The sequence below is a fragment of the Dufourea novaeangliae genome, unplaced genomic scaffold (assembly GCF_001272555.1).
Source record: "Dufourea novaeangliae isolate 0120121106 unplaced genomic scaffold, ASM127255v1 scaffold187, whole genome shotgun sequence".
Lineage (NCBI taxonomy): Eukaryota > Metazoa > Arthropoda > Insecta > Hymenoptera > Halictidae > Dufourea > Dufourea novaeangliae.
Window position 1 is genome coordinate 1,596,756 of NW_015374075.1, and position 21,507 is coordinate 1,618,262.

The following is a 21,507-nucleotide window of genomic DNA, read 5'->3' on the forward strand; positions in this document are numbered from 1 at the left end:
AAAGGCATAACATTCCGTTGCTCTCTTCGCTCTCTATTTACGTGCAGCTTCCTCGTTCTTCCTATCATCCTTGGAGCCCTTCTGTCCGCCCCACCCTTTTCTTCTGTCGCGAGCAAATTAAGAGTACACAACCAGGGGTTGACCTCGATATTTTAATGTTGCGTTTTTGATCGCATTAGGGGATGGTGAAGATCGTTTCAAGGTGGGATTCTTCGATGTCTGAACTGTCTTTCGAGTCTAGGAATTTATGGTAGATTGGTATCTATGGATGCGATTCCTTCGCTGGAATCCGACTTCGACGATTGTCTCTGAAACAATCGCCCAGTTCCACGGTTACGCATCGCGTCACTTTCTTCGAGAGGCACGATGCTATTGTGTAGTGGTGTGAACAAAAATTACACGAATCATTTCGGTGGATTACCTCCCCCCCTTCCGAGCAATACAGGGAGAAAACGAAGCACTGGTGTCAGTGACACTCGGTGCTCCTCTTGCGAGCTGTCGTTCGTTGCATGTTGCTTTGGGCATCGTACAGTGTGTTTGTCCACCTAAAGTGTAGTGTTCTGTGACACTGTTCGAATGAAAATTGGAAATTTTACGTGGAAGTTAGTATTTTAAAGTGTAGATATATTTCTGTGTATACGTTAACATTTTTGCATTTACCACAGTTATATATAACAATTCCTATTATAATTGTTATTACACACAATTAAACCCAATTTTTCATAGCCTCGATCAACAAATCCCCTTAAAATATTTGAACGAAATTAGAGTCTGGCAACACGTCAGTTCCAATCAAATGAAAGAAACAAAGAACTAACGATGCCTTATTTTGCCCCAAATCTCTTAAATTTACATTACGAATGCACACAGTAGGATTAGAATAAACCATCACATACTCAGAGATACGAAAGAATGCATGATTAATTGGAGTTCATAGGCCAACAAAGGGACAGAAAGGGTTGATACAGGAATCGGTGCCCTGAGGTTCACCCGTCTGGTAACCCAACGAGGAAGAAAAGTCTCTAATTTCGCGACATACAATAACGGTCAGCCGATTCTTCTGTGGAGGACACGGCAGGTACGACGACCTGCGGACGTATTTAAAATAAAGCCGCGCGTCAGCCGTAAAACCGCACACGGGACGTCGTCGAGTGACACGCATATCGCGGTGGATTAAGTCGCGTCCGTTTCACGCTCGCGAGCATCCCGTGTCCCTCTTCCTCCGGTTCACTCGGTCTTTCTTTCCTTTCTTTTTTTTTTTTTGTTTTTTTTTTTACGTCTCTTCTTTTTGTTCCTCCTCTGCTTGGCACCGTGGTGCAGCGCGTGCACCATCTGTGTTGCAGTGGCACTCGTTGCATCGCTCCGGTCGGACCTTAAACCGCGTATACATGTGTGTGTGAGCGCGACAGTGTCACTCGAGGAAATTACGAAGCTAGATCGACAGGCGGTAATGGAGTCGTTGAAGCCGTGGGAGTCCAGAACGTTGGAGAGACTGTCCGTTCGTAGGCTCAGGCGAAAACTGTCACGATGGTGTGTACCTGAGTTTCAAGGTGTATCGATACAAGGTGTACATTTAAAGTACGTTTTTTATGATACTTGTGGTGTAGTAATCATTGCGTAGAAAGTTAATACGATTCTATTGTCGCTCGACACAATGTCTTGTTAACGTTCTTTTGAACTGGACTGAGTCAATGAACCAGGCCACTGGTATCTCCCCTCGCCTCCTTTCCGAAGATAACAGACAAGACTCGGCGGTACAAGGTCCCCTGGGGTCATCCTCCCGCTGACACCGTGTCGTCGATTAATGCCTCATCGTGGATCAGCCAGATCGCTTCAATTAACCCTTTAACGGCCAGTGTTGCACCGGTGCAACGATTATTTTAAATGTGCGTCAAACTTTAACTTTTGTCAGCGAAGATCCGTGGTTTCACTGATGTGAAGTAAATCTTCGGGTTTTCAATTGAAAAAATTGAAGTATACCCTTAAAAAATAATTAAAAAAAAAGTTAGATCCGTTTAATATCGATACCTGCTTTCGACTTCGAAATAGTAAACAAAATATATATACATCGGTCTCTTAATTTTGAAATAACGATCTAAGGATAAGTTAAAGGGTTAACGCCTAGATCGATACTATATGTCATCTGGATCATTATCGATTCCATTCGAGAGGCATTCGACATGTTGCTCGCGGGACACAAAGTAAACTGGTATTATTTCGACTTCGAAACACTAAACAAAATATATATATATATATCAGTCTCTTAATTTTGAAATAACGATCTAAGGATAAGTTAAAGGGTTAACGCCTAGATCGATACTAGATGTCATCTGGATCATTATCGATTCTATTCGAGAGGCATTCGACATGTTGCTCGCGGGACACAAAGTAAACTGGTATTATCGTCGATCTTGGTAACAGAAGACCTAAGTCTCCATAAAACCGGCCGGTTTTTACGACTCCTCAGAGCCCGTGGGTTAAGCCGTTAAGCCGAACGTAACAGGTATCTCCTCGCTGCTCACCCGAATATCCGCGTTTTACGAAGCCCGTGGATCGTCTTAAACGCTCGCTGTTCCACGCGGATATATATTCTCGTGAGAGATTTCTGAGAGTGTGCTGTTTAACACGATCGTTTCTGCTTCTTTTCGCCCTGGTACCACTGATTTTCAGGCCGCTGGCGAAACATTTCTGGGAGAAATCCGTTCGAATGGGGCGCATCAAGTGGCCGCGCAGACTCGATTCATTCGGATGACACTCGAATGACCCAGCGTGCTACAAGCCACATTGTGGCGCTTAGCTTTCAACGAGGATGAAATCGAAATGTGTTTCCCATTGGACGTTTCGCGTTGGAACGATTAATTCGACATATGGCGCGGAAAAATTCTTGTTACTGCCGCGATTCGTACGATTCCACTCGTCTTTCGTTTACCGGTTCAAGTACCATTATGATACCGTGGGGTAATTGAAATACAAAAGTGTGGTTTTTCATCGAGGAGAAAATTGAAACCGATTGGTCCTCGTATCGCCGTCGACGTAAGCGATATTAATTACGGATAGGAAATATGTAGAGAGGCTTCGTGGAAGCGAAGCGTATTAATCCTTTACTTCCCAGACCCTTAAATCGTTATTTCAAAATTATGAGATTGATATATATGTTGTATTTTATTATTTTTAAGTTGTAAATATTGATATCAAACCACCTCATTTTTTTTTATCTATTTTAAACTCTTTAGCGTCCAAACGTTTTTTCCGAGGGTAAAAAAATTATTCCTCACGATTAGTTAACTCAAAATCGAATACATGTACCTCGTCTGTATTTTCACGAAAAAAAATCCCTGGAAATATCATTTTCTAGATGTGACGTATACGTCACACTGGGCGTTAAAGTGTTAAAACAATAACGCTTTCACGTTTCGCGTATATCGGTGGAATTCCTTTGACCTCGCGTTTTTCACGCATGCCTGAGCAAACATAGAGACACGCGGAATTAGATGATCCCGCGTTATCCGATCGTACTTCTTCGCGTTTCCCCCTGGGCTCCGCGAACATTCCGCGAAAATTGTGGAAAGTTTCACAAGGACGGGAGGATAGTTTCCCCTGGAAAAGTTTCTCCAACGTGAGTCGTTCCTTCTTTCTACCCACGACGATGCAAGCGATAATCCGAAAATCGTTAAACCGAGAACAGAGGCGTGTCCTTACCATCGAAATATTTTTCCCAAAAGAGAGCATTAAGAAATCGGTTTTGTGGCATGAACCACGCCTTGTCTGAGACTGCGTATAACGATTTCCCCCCCCCCCTACAAATATCCGACCCGTCTGAATCTTTAATTCCACGATATATCGACCGTGCCTGCATGTCCGTCTTCCGCCTGATTCCCATTCGTCCCTGGCGTTTTAATCGGCCCTCGACTGACGCTTCGTCTCGCTGTTAACGAAAATTAAGAGGAACATCGGAACGCCGAGGCGCCAGAGGGGGGTGAGAACGTTTCATGGCCGTCAGCGATTTTAATTAACTCGCCTGGGTCGACGATCGAAGTGTCCACGGTTTTTCGCACGTAACGTCCTTTATCGTGCGTAATTCGTGGGCGAAATTCTCAAAATTGTTTGAACGTTGGGCTTTATTACGGTAGACTCGCGTTAAAGTAGCGCTGCCGGGGCTCTCGAGGCGGGTTCTTCATGGAAACGCTACTTTAACGCGAGCCAATCGGCACGCAGGATCTCGTGGGAATTCGGTCGATCCACCAATTGGATCAGAACTTTGGTTACAGAAGGCTACCGATGTTAGGGTGTGCGCACGTGTGTGAGTGATGTGTGTGAGCTGGAGCGTTCTTACCGCTACTTTAACGTGAGTCTACTTCTAAAGAGTATCTCAGCAAGAACTTGAATTTCGAATCGCCCACCATTTTCGTTTGTCAAATGGTGAGTCAGTCATATTTGGCGGCTTTTTAGTTAATACATTTACATTTACGAAAATAAATGTTTGTAATGAAAACTGATTACATTACAAACGTTGTTGCAAACCAAGTTTCCAGGTCGTGTCATCTCTCGTCTCGGTGACCAAAACTGACCGCCACGAAGTTGCGATATAACCTGTTTGGATTATTTCCTCTGGGGCTTTTTGAAAAGTAAGGTCTAGGCAAACCACTCTGAGACAATTCAAAGACACGAAGAAGAAATTGAACGTGAAATTCGTAAAATCCACCCGCCCTTACTCCAAAATGTACTGCGAAATTTCGTCAAAAGAATACATACCTGCCACCAGACCAACGATGGCCATTTAACCGACATTTTATTTCACGTTTAAACTCATTAGTAACTCTGAAGATATCAACAATAAAATATAAAAAGAACAATTAAATTAATGTGTTTTTTAATTTATTTAAAATTCAAGTTCTTGCTGAGACACCTTTTAGATCCACAGATCTCTGGAGGGATTCAAGATATCATCCTGGCTTTCTGAATCGTCGAGTGACGGTGTTCTTCCGCTTTGAATTTCAGCCAGGATCTGTTGACGGTATGCAGGGAACTGAATCTCGAGAACTCGGTGGAGGAGTTGATGAGGGAATTAGGGGCGGACGAGCACGGTCGCATTTCCTATCAAGAGTTCCTCAGACGGCGCTTGGCTCTACGACCGGAAATCGAGGCGCTCAGGTCCGGCAAGCATCGAACTAGTCCCCACCACACCCACACGCCGGAGTACCTGCCCACCAGCAGCGACAACAGTCTCGGTTAGTGTCCTGTAGATAAGATATTACTTATAAAAAATAGAGGACACTTCGAACAAATATTACCACTTTTATGTGGAGGTACTATATTCGAGAAATAGATAAATGTATTTGGTCTTCAAAGAGTCACACCTTGTTCGCCATTATTGACGACACAGATTCTTGGAACCTTCTCCAGGTGTCTCCCAAGGATTCGAGGCACATTTCATCACATTTGCAAAGAAAAGAAAATACACGAGAGTGCTAATATATTTTCGAAGCATCCTGTAGCTGAAACGGTCTTCTTAACCTGCTGTATCTTCTTAATATTTCGTACAAAATTCTTTTTTTATAAAAACAAAAGAACCAATATTCAAATAAATTTAAAAATATTATTTTTGTACAAACGTGTTTGCTCGCGAAAAATAACGAACTAGTAATACCGTCTTTTTAATGTTCGGATGTCATTTAAAGAATTTTCGTATTGCCGATCGCGAAGAAACGTTCCAAATATTCTCCCTGAAGTGATAAAGTAGACGTCGACTGTAGTGGAGAAATGCAGTTAGCGGGTTAAAGGTCACTATTTAAAGAACAGTATCGAGCGTGTATAATATCAGTTTGAACAGCTACACGATCTATCATCGTGTAGCTCGCGCTGTCCATTATCCCCCTCCGATAACTTTCAGGGTGCAATATTTCTTGTCTGGCCAGGTACCGTATCGGGCCGGCATGAAAGTTGGGAGTTCGACAGTGGAGCACGGGACCTCTCCCCGGAGCCTCACACCCTTCAGAAGCTAGTGGAAGCGGCCGCGGGTGGAACCGGTAATATGCTGGACTTGGCGAACAAGGTGAGTTCTAACCTATCGAAACTCCCGCGATCATTCGCGATTATTCGAACTAAGTCGAGGAAATCGGTCGTAGAAGTGTCTAGTACCAGAGATGGGCAAACTAATTATCTAGATAAAAAGTTTCGAATAACGAATAAAAGAGAAATAACAGTATTTCGTCATTTTTAATTGTTTACACGTGGAAATTACAATTTTTATAATAAAATAATACTTCTTTATGGATGAAGCATTCTGAACGACACCCTTAAATACTGCTGCTTTTCACTGTGTAACTCTGTCTAGTACGAGTCTTCAGGTGCGTATCCACTTATCACAGTGGATCACAATTATGTATTAATATGGACAGGCAAACGTATCGTTGCATATGAAAAGGTATCGTACGGTGATACGATACAAGAATACGCAACAAGTGGATACGCACCTTTACAGTGGTAAAAACTCAAACGACAGCTTTTCTCGATAATCTTTCATCCCGTACACCTTGCTCAGACGTTACTTTGAACAGGTAAGAAAAGCTTGGCGAGGAATAGCAAGAATTTAAAAGTGTCTCGTGAAATAGCGTCGTGACGCAGTGAGAAACATTCAAGTGCAAATTATCCTAGTCAGGCCAGCGACCATTCCTCTTCACCGTGAAAACTGCTCTCAGTTTCTTTCTCCTAGCTCCTAACCTGTCCTCCAACTGTTCAGACGACGTCTTTTTACCATCATTTCAGTGACCCTTTCTTACGTAAGATGACCGATCGACGCTATTTTCCATTCTTCTTCGTCCCTTTCGGGATAAGTCGCGAGAGTGTCGTGACTCGTTAGAACCGCCCCAGTTTCCAAGGGGATCGATAACGTCGACGCCATCGCGGTGCCGTTTGTTCGCCGCCTGGATTTCCCCTTTCCCCCGCGTTGCATTTCAGTTGTTTAAACCGTGGAAATCTTTGCCACGATGGCTTTATCTGCTCCAAAGGGGAACATGTTCTTTCCATTCGACTCGGAAGACAGTGTAGTTACGCGTTGTACATCGAAGGCTCGGCTCGAATGGGTTAGAGGAAGAGATTCTCCACTTCGTGGATGCTCGAGGAAAAAGGGAAATAAAAGTCGGTCGAATTCCAAGCCGGAGGAATTATCGCGATACCCAGGCAGAAAACGATAAACGGGGGTGAAGGAAGCCGTGCACGGAGAATGGCACCGGGGGCATTTACTGCCTATAAATAACCGTTATTACGTGGTGCATTACCGTGCCGAAAAAGCGAGAAACGGAGAACGTTTAGCCGCCTGCGAGCGAAGGCCGCGAGGCAAAGCGACCCGAAGTGTACTATACTCGTGACTTCGAGAGGGAAAAAATGGGTAATACACAGTAACTCACAAATTTGTTCACGGAAGTACAAATTAAATTACGTACCAAATTAGGAATCTTATTTCAAAATGAAGAAAAATTGTTTATGATAAAAGTAAAGATCACAGGGATACATAAATAAAAATTGCATAAAAATCTTTTACGTTTAATTAGAATTTGGAAAATATATGAACGTGGGTCACTGTTATATCCTGGCTTGGACTCGACTCAGTGGATGAAAGTGAAACCAAAATGGCGACCGCCTGGAGGCCCGTGGAACGCTTACGCGCGATTCACCCGATCGGATTTTCGTAGCTTAGACTCGCATTATAGAATTCCCTGTGTCCTCTTGCTTTTCCAGGAGAGTCGAGGGCTTACCTCGCGTAGGAAGCCACTCGAGCTTAGTTCGTCTCGTAAACCCGTTTCACGCGCGTTCCTTCTCAGCCTCAACGATCATTGTACGCGAGCATCTCTTGGTTGGGGCACCCTGGAGCTCGCCGTTTAAATACAGGTTGCCATGGATCGCCGCCTGTCATCTGCCAGTCCCGTGGAACGAGAAAAGGTTTCAGTGTTACTCGCGAACCTTTCACCGGTTTAACGAACGTTTCGCGTTAGCCCTTTAACAGACCCACAAATCGTTATTTCAAAATCATGAGACTGAAGTATTTAGTCGTCATAGAAATTGATTCGATCACGATTATCATGACTGTCGATCTATAACCTATCGAAAAGATCATAGTAAATTAATTATGAAAGTCTATTCGTAACAGTAGAGGACACTATAATTCTCCCAAGGTTTCACCCAGCAGATCTGTGAAAATTTGGAGTGTACAAACGTGGACAAACGATTCCAATGCTTAATTTAGAGAAAATGCAATATGAAATACTCAGTGCTGTCATATCTCATTATTTATGTTTTTTTCTTAATAATGCGATTCTGTTGGGTGGACAAACAAAAATTTCGGGTGGACAAACGTGAACATATCGTGGACAATCATATCTCATTCAGAAATAAAGGAAAAATATTTGTGGGAGTATTGATATCATATTCGTAATTTGTTTTAACTTTTTTTTGAAGGGTGGACAAACGAAAATTTGGGGTGGACAGACGTGGACATATCGTAGACAATCATATCTCATTCAGAAATGAAGAAAAATATTTGTGGGAGTATTGATATCATATTCGTAATTTGTTTTAACTTTTTTTTGAAGGGTGGACAAACGAAAATTTGGGGTAGACAAACGTGGACATATCGTGGACAATCATATCTCAGTCAGAAATGAAGAAAAATATTTGTGGGAGTATTGATATCATATTCTCAATTTGTTTTAACTTTTTTTTGAAGGGTGGACAAACGAAAATTTGGGGTGGACAGACGTGAACATACCGTGGACAATCATATCTCATTCAGAAATAAAGGAAAAATATTTGTGGGAGTATTGATATCATATTCGTAATTTGTTTTAACTTTTTTTTTGAAGGGTGGACAAACGAAAATGTTGGTTGGAAAAATGTGGACAAACGAATACTGTTCGTTTTTCATAATATTTTGCATTTAGGGGTGTTAACTTCACAGACCTTCACCCAGCAGCCTTTTTCCTTATGAAAATTACTCTTGAACTTGATATTCAAGCGTTCCCAGACAGACGTTCCACGAAACTTCGCGGTGAACTACGAAATGCACTTTACAGCCGCGGCGCTAACAAACGGCTACGAAGCCCACAGAGCTTCCAGCAAGAGCTTTAACTCCCGACTGAATCTCCCCGTCTCCCAAAGTCGCGTGATCCTGGCTGCGAGAGGGAAACTTAAGCGTGGAAGCCGCGTCGCGAAATCGATCTTGGAACTCTCTGACGGACCTTTATCCTTGTGGACACTTTGTCGCTTCCTGCCAAGCGTGCCTTCCGGTTCACCCGCTGTGATTTTCTTGCCTCCTTTCCGGAAGCATTTTCGGTTGACCCACTCTCTGTGAATTCTCCTCGAACTGTCGTAGAGGACACGTTCTGGGCTGTACGTGGCTTGGATAGTACGTCATTTGATAAATTATACAGTAGCTTCAGAGATGCTTCTCTCCTTCGAGACTTCGAAATTGCAATCTATTAAAGGGACTAGGCGGTCAGATTTGGTAAAAATGTAACTTTTCTTTGGGAATTAATTACGAGGAAATGAATACAAGTTGTAACTTGGGTAATGTTTATTAATACTATAAACTGTAAAAGAAATTGAACTATGAAACATCCTGGAAAATTTGGCACTCTGTAGGCCTTCATTCTGCAGCTATTGAAAAAGATAAATCAAAATTATAAAAATAGTGTCCCTAAAACAGCAAATTTTTAAAGAAACATGATTTTCCCTCAAAACAGAAGTTTTCACAGACGTACACGTAGGTTCAGTCCTTAACTAGACATACTTTACATATGCTCAGTTTTTTTCTTGTAATTACTTCCCAAAGAAAAGTTACATTATTACCAAACCTGACTGTCCAGTCCCCTTAAGAGGCGTGGAACCGTTCTGCAAGGTGATTTTTCGTGTCCCGTACGGTTACGTGAAACCACACCGGCTGCGTGACTCGAGATAAACCGAACATGGCTTATTAGAGATATACGGCAGATTGAATTAAGCAGCACGATTACAGTTGGTATGTATATACGTGTATTATGTATATATGTATATTTGCGCCAGTGTTATCATCTGGGGCCGGGCCACGGCGACACAAGTCGCGGAACCGCGTCGAGGATTCGACCCGTGGAACAATAGCTTATCCGTACGTGTAATCTTATATCGGGCGGGTATCAAGTCTCCCCCTTCCCTCTACGGGCGGTCTGATAACTTTTATGAAACACTATTGAGGTCATCGATCGATAACTCTTCCCGGGAAAATGTCCTCCTGTGGTCCTCCCAGGGAGGCAACCTCGAGCACTATCCTCTTCGTTGTCTCATCTAGACAATTGTTTTCTTGGATGCCTGCTTATACCTCCGTCCTCCCGTATCACGCTGTCTCTCTTCTAGACTTTCCTTTCTGACCAGCCCGTTGATATTACGCGCGATAAATTCGCCGACCTCCAGACCCGGGAGTAAAACTTCCTATGCTTCTTGAATTTCAAATCCGCCAATGCCAACCGCTTCTGATACCTCATTATACCATCCCCCTCGAGCCAATTGGAGGCACTTGCGTTCTGTTTTCCAAGTGGAGCGCGAAATTTTCTCCGCTCCAATTTACTCGGTCTCGAGGATTAAACTCGCGGAGTAAAAGTATAATCCAGTCTTCGGGCTGAAACAATTCCCCGTGGCTGCGTCTTAGGATTCCCGTGTGGATTCGTCGAACATCGAACTGTTCGACCAGGCAGAATGGGGAAGCATAGTATAGGTTAAAACTAGGGGTGGATTCGAAGCTGATTTTCAAATTACTGAAACTCGAAGTGCTGATCTTGCTTTGTAAAAAGAATATTCATTTTTAAGAACTGAAGTCCCATACAATTTTTGCATAAATCTTTAATGACAAAATAACAATATATTCACTTATTCCTGACCCCCAGAAAAAACCTATCTCTAATTAAAACTCACCCAGCTTTATTCCAGGAACGGTAAATAAATTCTCAATTTTTTTACGCCCCAAGCGACGTGTTTTTATCGAGTATAATAAAGATCGTTCCTGATTCGTCTAAGGCTCCACGATCCCTATTCCGTTTCGTCACGTGGGTCACTGATTGGCAATAAAAATCCGTCTCGTTTCATCGTGCCAGACGTCCAATATATATCGGAGCGTTTCCAGTGTTGCGCGGGGCCGATGTTTTTCTAGGGCAGGACGATCGTTACTTTCTATCGCGACGACGATCCGCCCTTCCTCCTCCTACTTTCCCGGATATTTACTTCCGGCCCCGGTCGGTCTTCCAGTTCCCGAGAATTTCATCCCCGACGCCGTCTACGAGCTCTCGGGACGAATTCTTCGGGCAAACGCGACGCAATAAAGCCCCAGGAGGCATCCCACACGCTGGTACACAACGATATATCGACGTGATGGTTGCACGCGCGCCTGCGCCGGCACCACCGAAACATCCTCGTAATTAACCGGAATCTTATTTCTTTATCGGCGGGACGGATGGTCGCTTCTTTGTCGGGCTTTCTTAGAGCCTAGTTTTGAAATGGTTGTTCTAATCTCAGAAGTTGTAAGTTTCTATCAAATTAGCATTTATCGTTAACTAGTCTGTTTAACGAAAATGTGTTTTTTTTTTTTTATCGATGTGTCGCATGATCGCCTATTTGCAGGGAGTTCTTAGAGTATAGGATTCTGGATGATGGAATTTGTGCAACCCTTTTTAAGTAAAACATTAACAAGAGGTTTCTATTCGTAACGAAGCACTGAGCGTCAGAGTGACTAAACAAGAATTAAGCTGATTGTGAAATTGCATAGAGAGTTATATACTGTCACTCTGTGGTAGGTGGAGGATGCTTGTGGGCCTTAGTACAGGATGAGCAAGTAGGAGTTGGGACCTCAGGCAAAGGGTGATAATTTGTTTGGGCAGAGCAATGTGATTGCAGTTATTCATTGAGTGAATCAAAGTTAATAAGTTAGGTATCTAACAACAGCGCACTGTCCCCTTCTAATTATTTCTCAAGATTATAAAATTTAGATACAAAATCGTTTCTTATTTTGCAGTCCTTCGTAACTATTCTACAACTTTTTGCACTGACGCTAAAAATTCAGGCTCCTCCTGTGTCTCTCTTCATCCCACCCTCGGCCTGGCGTTAATTGAGAAATTAGCGAAGCTTAATTAAGAAACCTCACCCGGCCCGCCTGTCCCTCTAATTGCCCAAACACAATCACCGTCCCCTTCGTCCTCGCTAATTTTAATGATTCCCCGTCTCGAATTTCCGTCGGACAATTTAAAAAAAAAAAAAAAACTCGCATTCTCTGCCCAATAACTTTCGTTCTTCTCGATAGTCAAGAACCAGCTTTCCAATACAGCTGTACCGTTACAGCGTCACGGTAGGCGGACAAATATCGACGAACAGCAGGTGTGGCTGTTTAATGGACAATCTTCGACGCGTCGATGATCCCAGCGATTTTTATGTGAACCCTAACTGGTTTTTCGAAGTCGTGGAAACCTCGAAAGTATATAACAAAGGAACGGTATTTTTTTAATCCTACACTTCTTTTGTGGTAACTACAATTGTTACATTTTATAAAATGTATGCAAACCATTGGATGCTTTATAAATTATTAACAGAAAACGTCATACAGCCCCCATCATGGCAATATAGTTAGAGTCGACTATACGTTCAAGTTCGTCTTCAACTCTGCATTCATGTTGAATTGGTTTCCTTCGCTTGAAAATTTATGACAGTCTAAAAAGATGTATTCTATACTTATCAATGTTCCAAAAAATTCGCATCTCTATCAACACGACATTCTCCACGTAACTGTTTTTCATCCAGGCTGCCGCGATCACTTCCACCGGCAATTACAGTCCGGTACCAGTTTCACTGTCGTTTAACCTTAAACGTCGTGATCGGTCTCCAGCCACTTTAATGGAATCGTTGGTACGCAATCGCTGCGTGCTCGGTCGTTCCTGTTTTCTGTAATCGAAACAGAGTCATTAGCCCCTAGACAGTCTCACGCCGTTGATTTTCACACTTCCTGGCAATAAATAACGCGCGAGCCTCGCGGCAATAAACGCTCCTCCGCGACTTTGTGTATCGATAAGAAGGAGGTCTGTTTAAAGGTCCTCCCCAACGTTTGTAAATCCTCCAGGGCCGTGAATCGTAAAGTCGTACAAAGCGTATAAATCACGAGCTCGCATAATAAACCGTCCTGCTCGGCGAATGTGTGTCCTGTGTATTATAGACACTGCAAATACACACGGTGCACCGTTTCGGCACCGGGAGCAGGCCGATAAAACCGCGGTTGTTATGGTGTTCGCAATTAAAACTTCGCGGGACCATCGCATGGAACACACACACACACACGTCACGTGATGCGGGGGATTGACTTCGCCACCCGGAATCAAGATAAAGAGAACGGAAAAGACACTCTCACGTGGGCTGTAATAACCCACACGACAATCGCGTCCGGAGTGGAACACTGCCTATGAAACTTTAGCTGACGACTTCACGGTGTAAAATGTGAATGTTCGTCGAGACAGTGGAACGGATGCAAGAAAACTTTTTAAAGGGATTATAGTGGTCTCTAGGAGACCCAATTTGTACATGTTCCTCCACTTCGTACTGTCAGTTCACAGCTACGCTCCTCGTGTGTATCTGTTTGTATATTTATTTATTTAGTTGTACGGGTATAAGGATGGTATGCATACATAACAATTAAATGAAAATAAAAATAGGGACAGTAACGTAGTAAACAGTAAGGAATTAATCGTAAGAGAGAATCTTTGTAATTCAATATTAACTTAAACAGGTCTTAGTGCCGTGTGTAAGGATTTCGTAGAGTAATCAATAGAGCCATTGAAAATATCCGTTATATCCATAAATTTATTGGCTGATCTATTCTCAAAAAACGTCACTGTCTTATAAAACAACCCTCATACATATGTATGCATATACTGCTGCATATTTCATAGTGATATTTCCTTTTATTGTCCTAAAATATTCTAAAACAGCAACTACCATATTTTCATGACGAGTATACTCGACGTAAACATCGAAAGTGTTAATAACACGCTACGACGACCTTCATTCCCCATACACAGAGGTGTCTAAGACTCCATTGGGGAGTCTTCATCCCCCTCGATAGCGTTCTCCAACCCCAGAAAAGCGCATCGGTCCGAGGGACTAAACGGCAGCAGGAAAAGGAAGGGGAAATAGATCCAGTGGTTCGATATCCGGTTTTTTTTTCGCGCTTGCACGGTGGATTGCAGTTCTGCACACGGTGCAGCCGTATTACTTTTATCAGCCGCGACTGGTCGCGTATCGGGGACCAACGTTACATGGTCCGCGCGGCGAAGTGACACGAATGAAAGAGAGAGAGAGGTATCGGAGGTAGGTTTCGGTGCAACGAGCCGCAAGATCGGCGAACCTCGGAGCTTGTCGGACGGCCTCGGGCCTCCGCTACGCGAATTGCGCCAGGGGTGTGGGAGAATCGGTGGTTCAGTCCGTCACCGAGCGTTTCGCCCAACGTGTCGGGTCGGGTCGTGTGTCGCTCCGATCGACCGATCTCCCCCTCGTGCGCAACACCATCGATCGAGCTGTGTCGCGATCGTGTCAGTTCGGTCCCCGTGTGTGATATCTTCGAGGTTGTGAACAACGGTGAAAGTGTGTTTCGTTCGCGTGCTCGGCCGATTTTTTTTCGAGAGATCGTACGAGGTTGTGTGTTTCGTTCGCGTGCTCGGCCGATTTTTTTTCGAGAGATCGTACGAGGTTGTGTGTGTGTGTGTAGCGATCGGTAGGGAAACAATTCCTTCAGTCCCTTAAACTCCAGATTGAACAGTTTCGCGAAACTGTCACTGTTCATTGAAGATTGAGTGATATCTACGGTATTTCTGGATCGATTCGATCGAGAAAATTTACAATATACTCCCTAGATACCTGTAAATTGAACGACATTCGTGGAGAGTTCCTACCCTTATTACCTACCGTAGTGAATTAATCGGAAGGTGTAGAATCATTATTCGTAGACTAGATCGTATGAATCATGACAACTACAGATCGATGACAGTTGTAACCGGGGAATAATCGTAAGGCCTAGAATCCTTTTCCCGAGCATCATTATTCTTGAAACTGTATTGTAGAATCGTGTCAATTACAAATTGGAGATAATTTTAACTTTCGAAAAGTAAATAGGCCAAACGCGATGGGGTAGTTTACCCCTACCACGATCCAGGGAGCATGACGATACCGTTAGTCATAGGTCACGATATACGCAGCGGACACGGTGCTGCGTAGATCCTCTTTCGTGCGCCCTTTTCTCACCCCTTTTCGCGTCTCCGCCTAGCCACAGATCGCTTATCAAGAAACATCGCGATGCAGCGATCGATAATAACCGTCGCGTGTCACGCGACACTATATTTCCCTTGGATCGACGATGGATCTCTCGATGCCTGGAATTGGCGCACAGGTCCGTGTTTTATGTAGGGCGCAGAGGGAAAACCTCCGACCTCGTGAGGACAATCGATGCAAAAGCAATTACGCCCGGCTACTGCACCACACCGCCGCGTTATCTTCCATGCAACGTATATTCCGTCTCGATGTTCTCTTGTTCTCCACCTCCCATGTCTGGGTCGACTCCCTTTGTCGATATAACCCGTACTTGCGCGAAATTCTTTCTCCGATATGCCCCGCGTAATAGGGAAGGATCTTTCCTGATTGCGCCTTATCGATACCGAGGACGCGAACTCTTCTCTTTTCCCGTTCCCATCGAGCAGACACGATTTCTCGGTATCGTCGTGTTCCTCTGTTCGTATCGATTCGATGTTATCGTCGTCTGCCGTGTAAGCTATTAGCGTGGTCACGCCCGCGAGCGTGAAGAATCACTGCTCTCGTGAATCTTCTGAACTGGGTATTCCTGTCGGAAGTACCGCAGCCAAACGCGATTCCTAATGAAAGAAGAACAGACTGGAAGGTCTACCTAATTAGTAGACTGTGTACTTTATGCATTTATACCGTATCCAGTTGTCTGAAATTCAATACAGTAAGGAATTTAATCAATTCTACTAAAGGTATCATTTCATGTGGCACTTATTAGAACCTGTGATAAAAAACTGTCCACTTGTTTCTAATTTCTTTAACAATTGATGTTTGCATAAGGATCCACAGTCTACAAATTACACACAATCGTCCAGCGTGTGGGGAACATAAAAGTATTAAGTATACAAATTAATTGACCTTTTCATAGATATTCTATTAATTTACAAAAGAAAAAATACAGTCTAGTCATGAAAATATACCCATCATTTTTCTATAGATTTCTTCCTCGAAAAAATAACGATATTTAGTCGATAATTAATTATAAGGGCCACGAATTATACACTCAATATTAATAGGATTCAAAGGGTTGAACATTGTCTCGATCTACAACCTGAGCGACTTCATCGCGACCATACCCTCTCCAGGGTGTTCGTTCGGTCCATGAAAGGCTTATTTACGATCGACTGAACGCGGGGAGAGCCTTCTCTTCATCCTATCGAACCGCCAGTGTTGATTCGTCACGTGGCGGCGGCGAGTTCATCGATTTAATTAGGCGATACCGACTTGGGACTCCGCCGTTAACAGCCAATGAAAACGGGTCATTATTCACCGATCCGCCAGGGTCTGTTCACCTTAACCGGTGACAATTTACATTAGCCAATGGGCTGATTTACGGGAGGGGGGGGGCATCGGTCATTGATGACGTATCGAATCGCGAGGAGACCAAGATCCACCGACGACGGTTGCGTAAATTTTCTAGAACGCGTCCACAGGTTTGATATCAATTCGACGGCCGAGTCGTGGATCGTGAGACGGTAAATCATACGCTAACGAGATCCAATCGCGATCAAGGAAACGCTGAACGGGCGTTTATCCACGATAGGATCGATCGAACGACTACTAGCTTCGAAACAATAATTCATATTAATCCTCCATGAAAACGTTACAAGTTTCCGTTGGACTATTTTATCGTCGTAGAACGCCAGTTCCATACGATAGTTATTTTATGGATGGATTACACGAAGTTAACGATACGGACAGATGTTTCTGGAGCTTGTAATTCATTCGACAGGTAGTAACTCTTTGTTCCATTTTTTTTTTTGTATAGGTCCTTTTTTATTGAGGAAAGTATCGGAAGTTTTGAAGGTATCGAAGGAAGTAGGGGACAAGAATAGATCGTAGTATCGTTCTTACCACATCTTCGTATTATTTTAGCAATCTCGTGTCCTTTTTCTTCATTTTATAATTTTGCAATCTCATTTCCCGACCTGTATACCAAAGGGTTTATTCTCCGTTAAATAAATAAATAATAATAAAATTGTCTAGGTAGGCCCGACGCAGGGAACGTAAGCGATAACGCAGGGTTCATGCAGTAAAAGTGTAACGATGGTCAGGCACCGGATGATTCACTGTTTCCAGATATAGTCGTGAAAATATTTAGAGTACTGTCATTCGAGGGTTAATACATTACAGTTACGTAACTTGTTAAGCCCCGTCCAGAAGAAGAAAAAAAAGTTGAACTTCTTACTGCCCACTAGACACCAGCCCATAAAGCATCCATCGCGATGCATTAGCCCGGAGGATCTCGGTCGTGTTCTCGTATCAACGGCAATTTGTTAGTCAGCCAGTGGCCTAACGATGCGGAGAATGCAGTATACGAGTTCCATTTAAAAATCACCGGGAGAACCAGTGCATCCCACACACACAGGTTACTTCATCGTGTTCCACCTGCCTTGCGCCTGTTCCGCGGGGGGGGATGGCGCTTGGAAGTTCCTTGGCTCACCTCCAAAAAGCTGCTCGGGCCATGGGTGGTCGTACGTTTTTTCGGGAAACAATACGATTCATTTAATTTCCATTAAAACCACGTCTCGCGCTCTGGGGGGCGTTCACGGCGTCGGTCTGGCTAGAGCAACGCCGTTACTACTAGCGAGACCCGAAAAGCCTGACAAAAACGCTGTCTTCAGTCGCCTGATTGGCTACCCCCGAACCAGAGACAGGGAAATTCACTATCTAGATAAAGAGCTTCGAATAAAGAACAGACGATAAAAATAGTACTCTATCATATTTTGAAAAGCCAAATAAATTCCTCTTCTTTCAGGGTTTAACCAATCAACTGACTGTATTTAGCAACCACTTTCGCCTTAACGTCAGGCAAAAGACATATTCAAATAACTAAAGAGTCAACACAAACTTGCACTTCATATAATCATACATTTAAGACTTCGGAGTACAACAGTCTCACCGTTAGTTCGCTCGAAAACAAAAGTAATACTACTTTTTCTTCAACATCTGGCAAACAATTATTAGCAACTGGCTGCTTTTCACTATGTATTATTCCAATAAACTTGTGCCCAATTCTGCCTCGAACCCGTCTATTCCGAACAGATCGAGTCTCGTTTTTAAACCGATTTCCGTCACGGTAAATTGGTTGAAAGGAAAGTCTCGATATTACAGCTTAATGGTTGTCGATCCGACACAGCTTCGTCACCGAACGGAATACAGTATGATTCATCCTCGAGTCTCGTTGGTAGTTACTTCTTTTACGAGATCGTTAACAGTCACTCGTATACACCATGGTAACGTGTTGCTCGCTCGACACGGTCTCGAGCGGCCTAAACGAGCGTATTCGCGCGTTTATCGATACTGTCTGCGTGGCCAAGTGTTGCAGAACGACATAAATTGACCGTGGATATCGGTTGCTTTTCCGCGGTCTTAGCACTTTCCTATCGCAGCTATCATCGTGGTTTTTTTCTAGATCACAGGCGAAAATCGGGTCACCATAACACACACCACCGGTCAAAAATGTGGGACCAGGTCTGATAATAAAAGAACGAGAAGAATATTATTCTACAAAGATTCGATAAACGTCGTGTGGTAAAACTGATTGGAAATTATTTTTATATGTACTGATTCTGTAATTTTTAACGAATTACCTAATTTCCATTAATCAAGAACTCTGGTCGTTGGTAGTGTATTTGGTTCACGTTCGTGTAACTTTTTATTTTTTAAACATGGAAATTCCTACTCCAATTTGTCATCGACTGGTACAACTAATAACATTTATTTAACTATAAACTATGTATATATAAGTATACGATAGTCATCAATATTATCCCCTTTGTACTCGATTATCCCTTCCAAAGGGACAAAGTGCATGGGGAATTAGGAAGGATTAATTCTCAGTTACTTATCAATCACTGATCCTTAAATTACACTTATGAATCGCTACGCCAGAACTTCGCTACCAAATTCTCCACCCATACTCGTTGTTTACATTTCGCCTGGTTCGCATCGTTCGTGCAGCCTCGAATTATCCTTCCGCGGAACGGTCCCTCATCCGTGTCGTTTCTTTCCGTGGCTTCACGGTATCATTAGCACGCATGCACGGCTTCCTTCGCGTGTATCCCGTCTATACTCGGACCGCCTCCAGACCTTATCCTGCTCTCACCTCGTTCTTTGTTTCCCGCCTTACATATTCATTCAGGGTATTAACGTGATCACCGTCCCCTCCTTGGCCCCATTCATTCATCGTTCTCGCCTTCCACCTTTCAATTTTCGCTCCCGGTGACGCGTCCGTTTCGCTGTTCTCGTCTCATTCCCACTTTTGTCTGCTTCTCGACCAGAAGAAAAATCACCTGAGCAGCGATTTCAGGGATCTGTAACGAGTCTAACGAACTGTTACACCTCGCGAGAGACGTCCCTTCCAAGTTTCTACTATCCCAACGATCCTTCCATCCCATCCTCAAAGAAAAAATCGTCCTACGATCTTATATCCTATGGTTAATCAATATTCAGTTTCGAAACCACGTAACTTTAACAGTAATTTGCATTCCGTCCAGTTCCTGAAATATTTCACGTACGTGAGGTCAGGTTCAAGGAAACCGGGGGAACTGGAGGGGAGAAAAAGGATTTCTCTGCGACTGGTGCAACGCGTAGAACTGCAATGCGATATTTTAACCGTATCAGTAGCAGCTGCGGGCGTCCCATCGGTTCCAGAAAGTTTAATAAACCTTGTTCAGAGGCGATTCCTTGAAAACATTTCGTAAATCGTCGTGCAACAACTGTCGAACGGGAACTCGTGTGGCTTGACGCGTGCTAATCGCTCGTATAATATTCACCTACGAGGCACGATTCACCCCTTTTTGTGTTCACTAAACGCACACTGACCTACGATCATCCAGTGCGTGAATCACTTGGATGACTCGTGATAGAGAGAGAGCCCAGCTGGCGAGACGATAGTGTGCTCCCATTTCGGGACGCGACGGTTAATTAATAATCAAGATTGGAATCTGCGATCGCGTCTTATGGCCGAGCACCACACCGTTGTGAGTCAACGTGCGACAAATTCTCGCCGACCATGCGCGTTACGGCAAAGAAAAGGGTGTCGACGTTGAAAGGGGGCGAGAAAACAGGCGGCCCGTCTGCGTCAGCGCGATGTATGTAAATGTCCCTCCGGATACTGGCGATTAGGCGATAAGGTTAATCCATTCAAGGCGGCAAGCAGCTGCCTGACCCCCGAATACACCTCGTCCACACCTTCGTGCATTATTCGTTAACTGTTTTTATTTTTCACGATGCTAAATATTAGGTGTAAACACTTCATAATATTAACACTAGAACTACCGATAAACGCATATTTTCTTCGATCGGTGGATAAACGTGAAAAACTTTTGAAAATTTAGAAATTCACTAATTTCTTCACTTTCGTATCGTAATAAAAGGTGCAAAAGATCTGAGAAAATGTATTGTCATAACATTTTAATCATCGTTGTAAGTGTATTGACAAGTCATTTTGACTTGCTTGGTAGTTCTAGTGTTAAAGGTATGAACAATTGAAGTTATGAACCTTTAAGACGTATTATGAATATAAGTCAAACTTATCGAAGTATAAGATTCTTGGCCGGTAAATCGGAGGTCCTGGGATGGATTCCCGTTCATCGAAATACAATTTTTTTTATTAACATATTTTTATAAAATCAAATCATTCTCCATTCGTTGATCTGGCTGTTGCCACGCAGGGACCATAAAGCATTTCGAAGTATCGCTCTAATTAAACGATCGCAAAAATGACTAATCGAACAAAATAAACATTTAGGCCTCGAATACACGATCTATTTGTTATTTAGGTCTCAGGCGACCAAAGTTGACAGATAGCCTCTTAGAAAAAGCGTCTAATCATATTCGCGGTTGATAAGACCGTGTTTAAGTGGACTTTCCCCCTGAGGAGACGTAATTAACGAGGACCCAGTGGACCGTGTAAACGAAAAATTCCGAACGATCGTCCCCGATCGTAAAGCATGATTAGCATATTACTTTATACACTCGTACTACAAATATTACTATCTCTTACTGCTCTATCCAAACGAGTTTCCGAGTGACAGGGATCGTGTTGTGCTCGACTTCGAACAATTTAATTCGATCTGAATTATACACTCGACATCCCGTTGATCTCACCTGCGATTAATTCCCACCTGACCAGCGGTCCGTTCCCCGAGT

General features: G+C 43.4%; 1 protein-coding gene across 1 annotated transcript in view; it reads left to right on the forward strand.

The window, feature by feature from the left end:
• LOC107190536 (colorectal mutant cancer protein) overlaps positions 1-21,507 on the forward strand; it is a 49,319-nt gene that overhangs the window by 9,753 nt on the left and 18,059 nt on the right. Inside the window, exons 2-3 of the mRNA XM_015579346.1 lie at positions 4,999-5,228; positions 5,916-6,052. Coding sequence (XP_015434832.1) covers positions 4,999-5,228; positions 5,916-6,052 — 367 coding nt within the window. The remainder of the gene's footprint in view (positions 1-4,998; positions 5,229-5,915; positions 6,053-21,507) is intronic.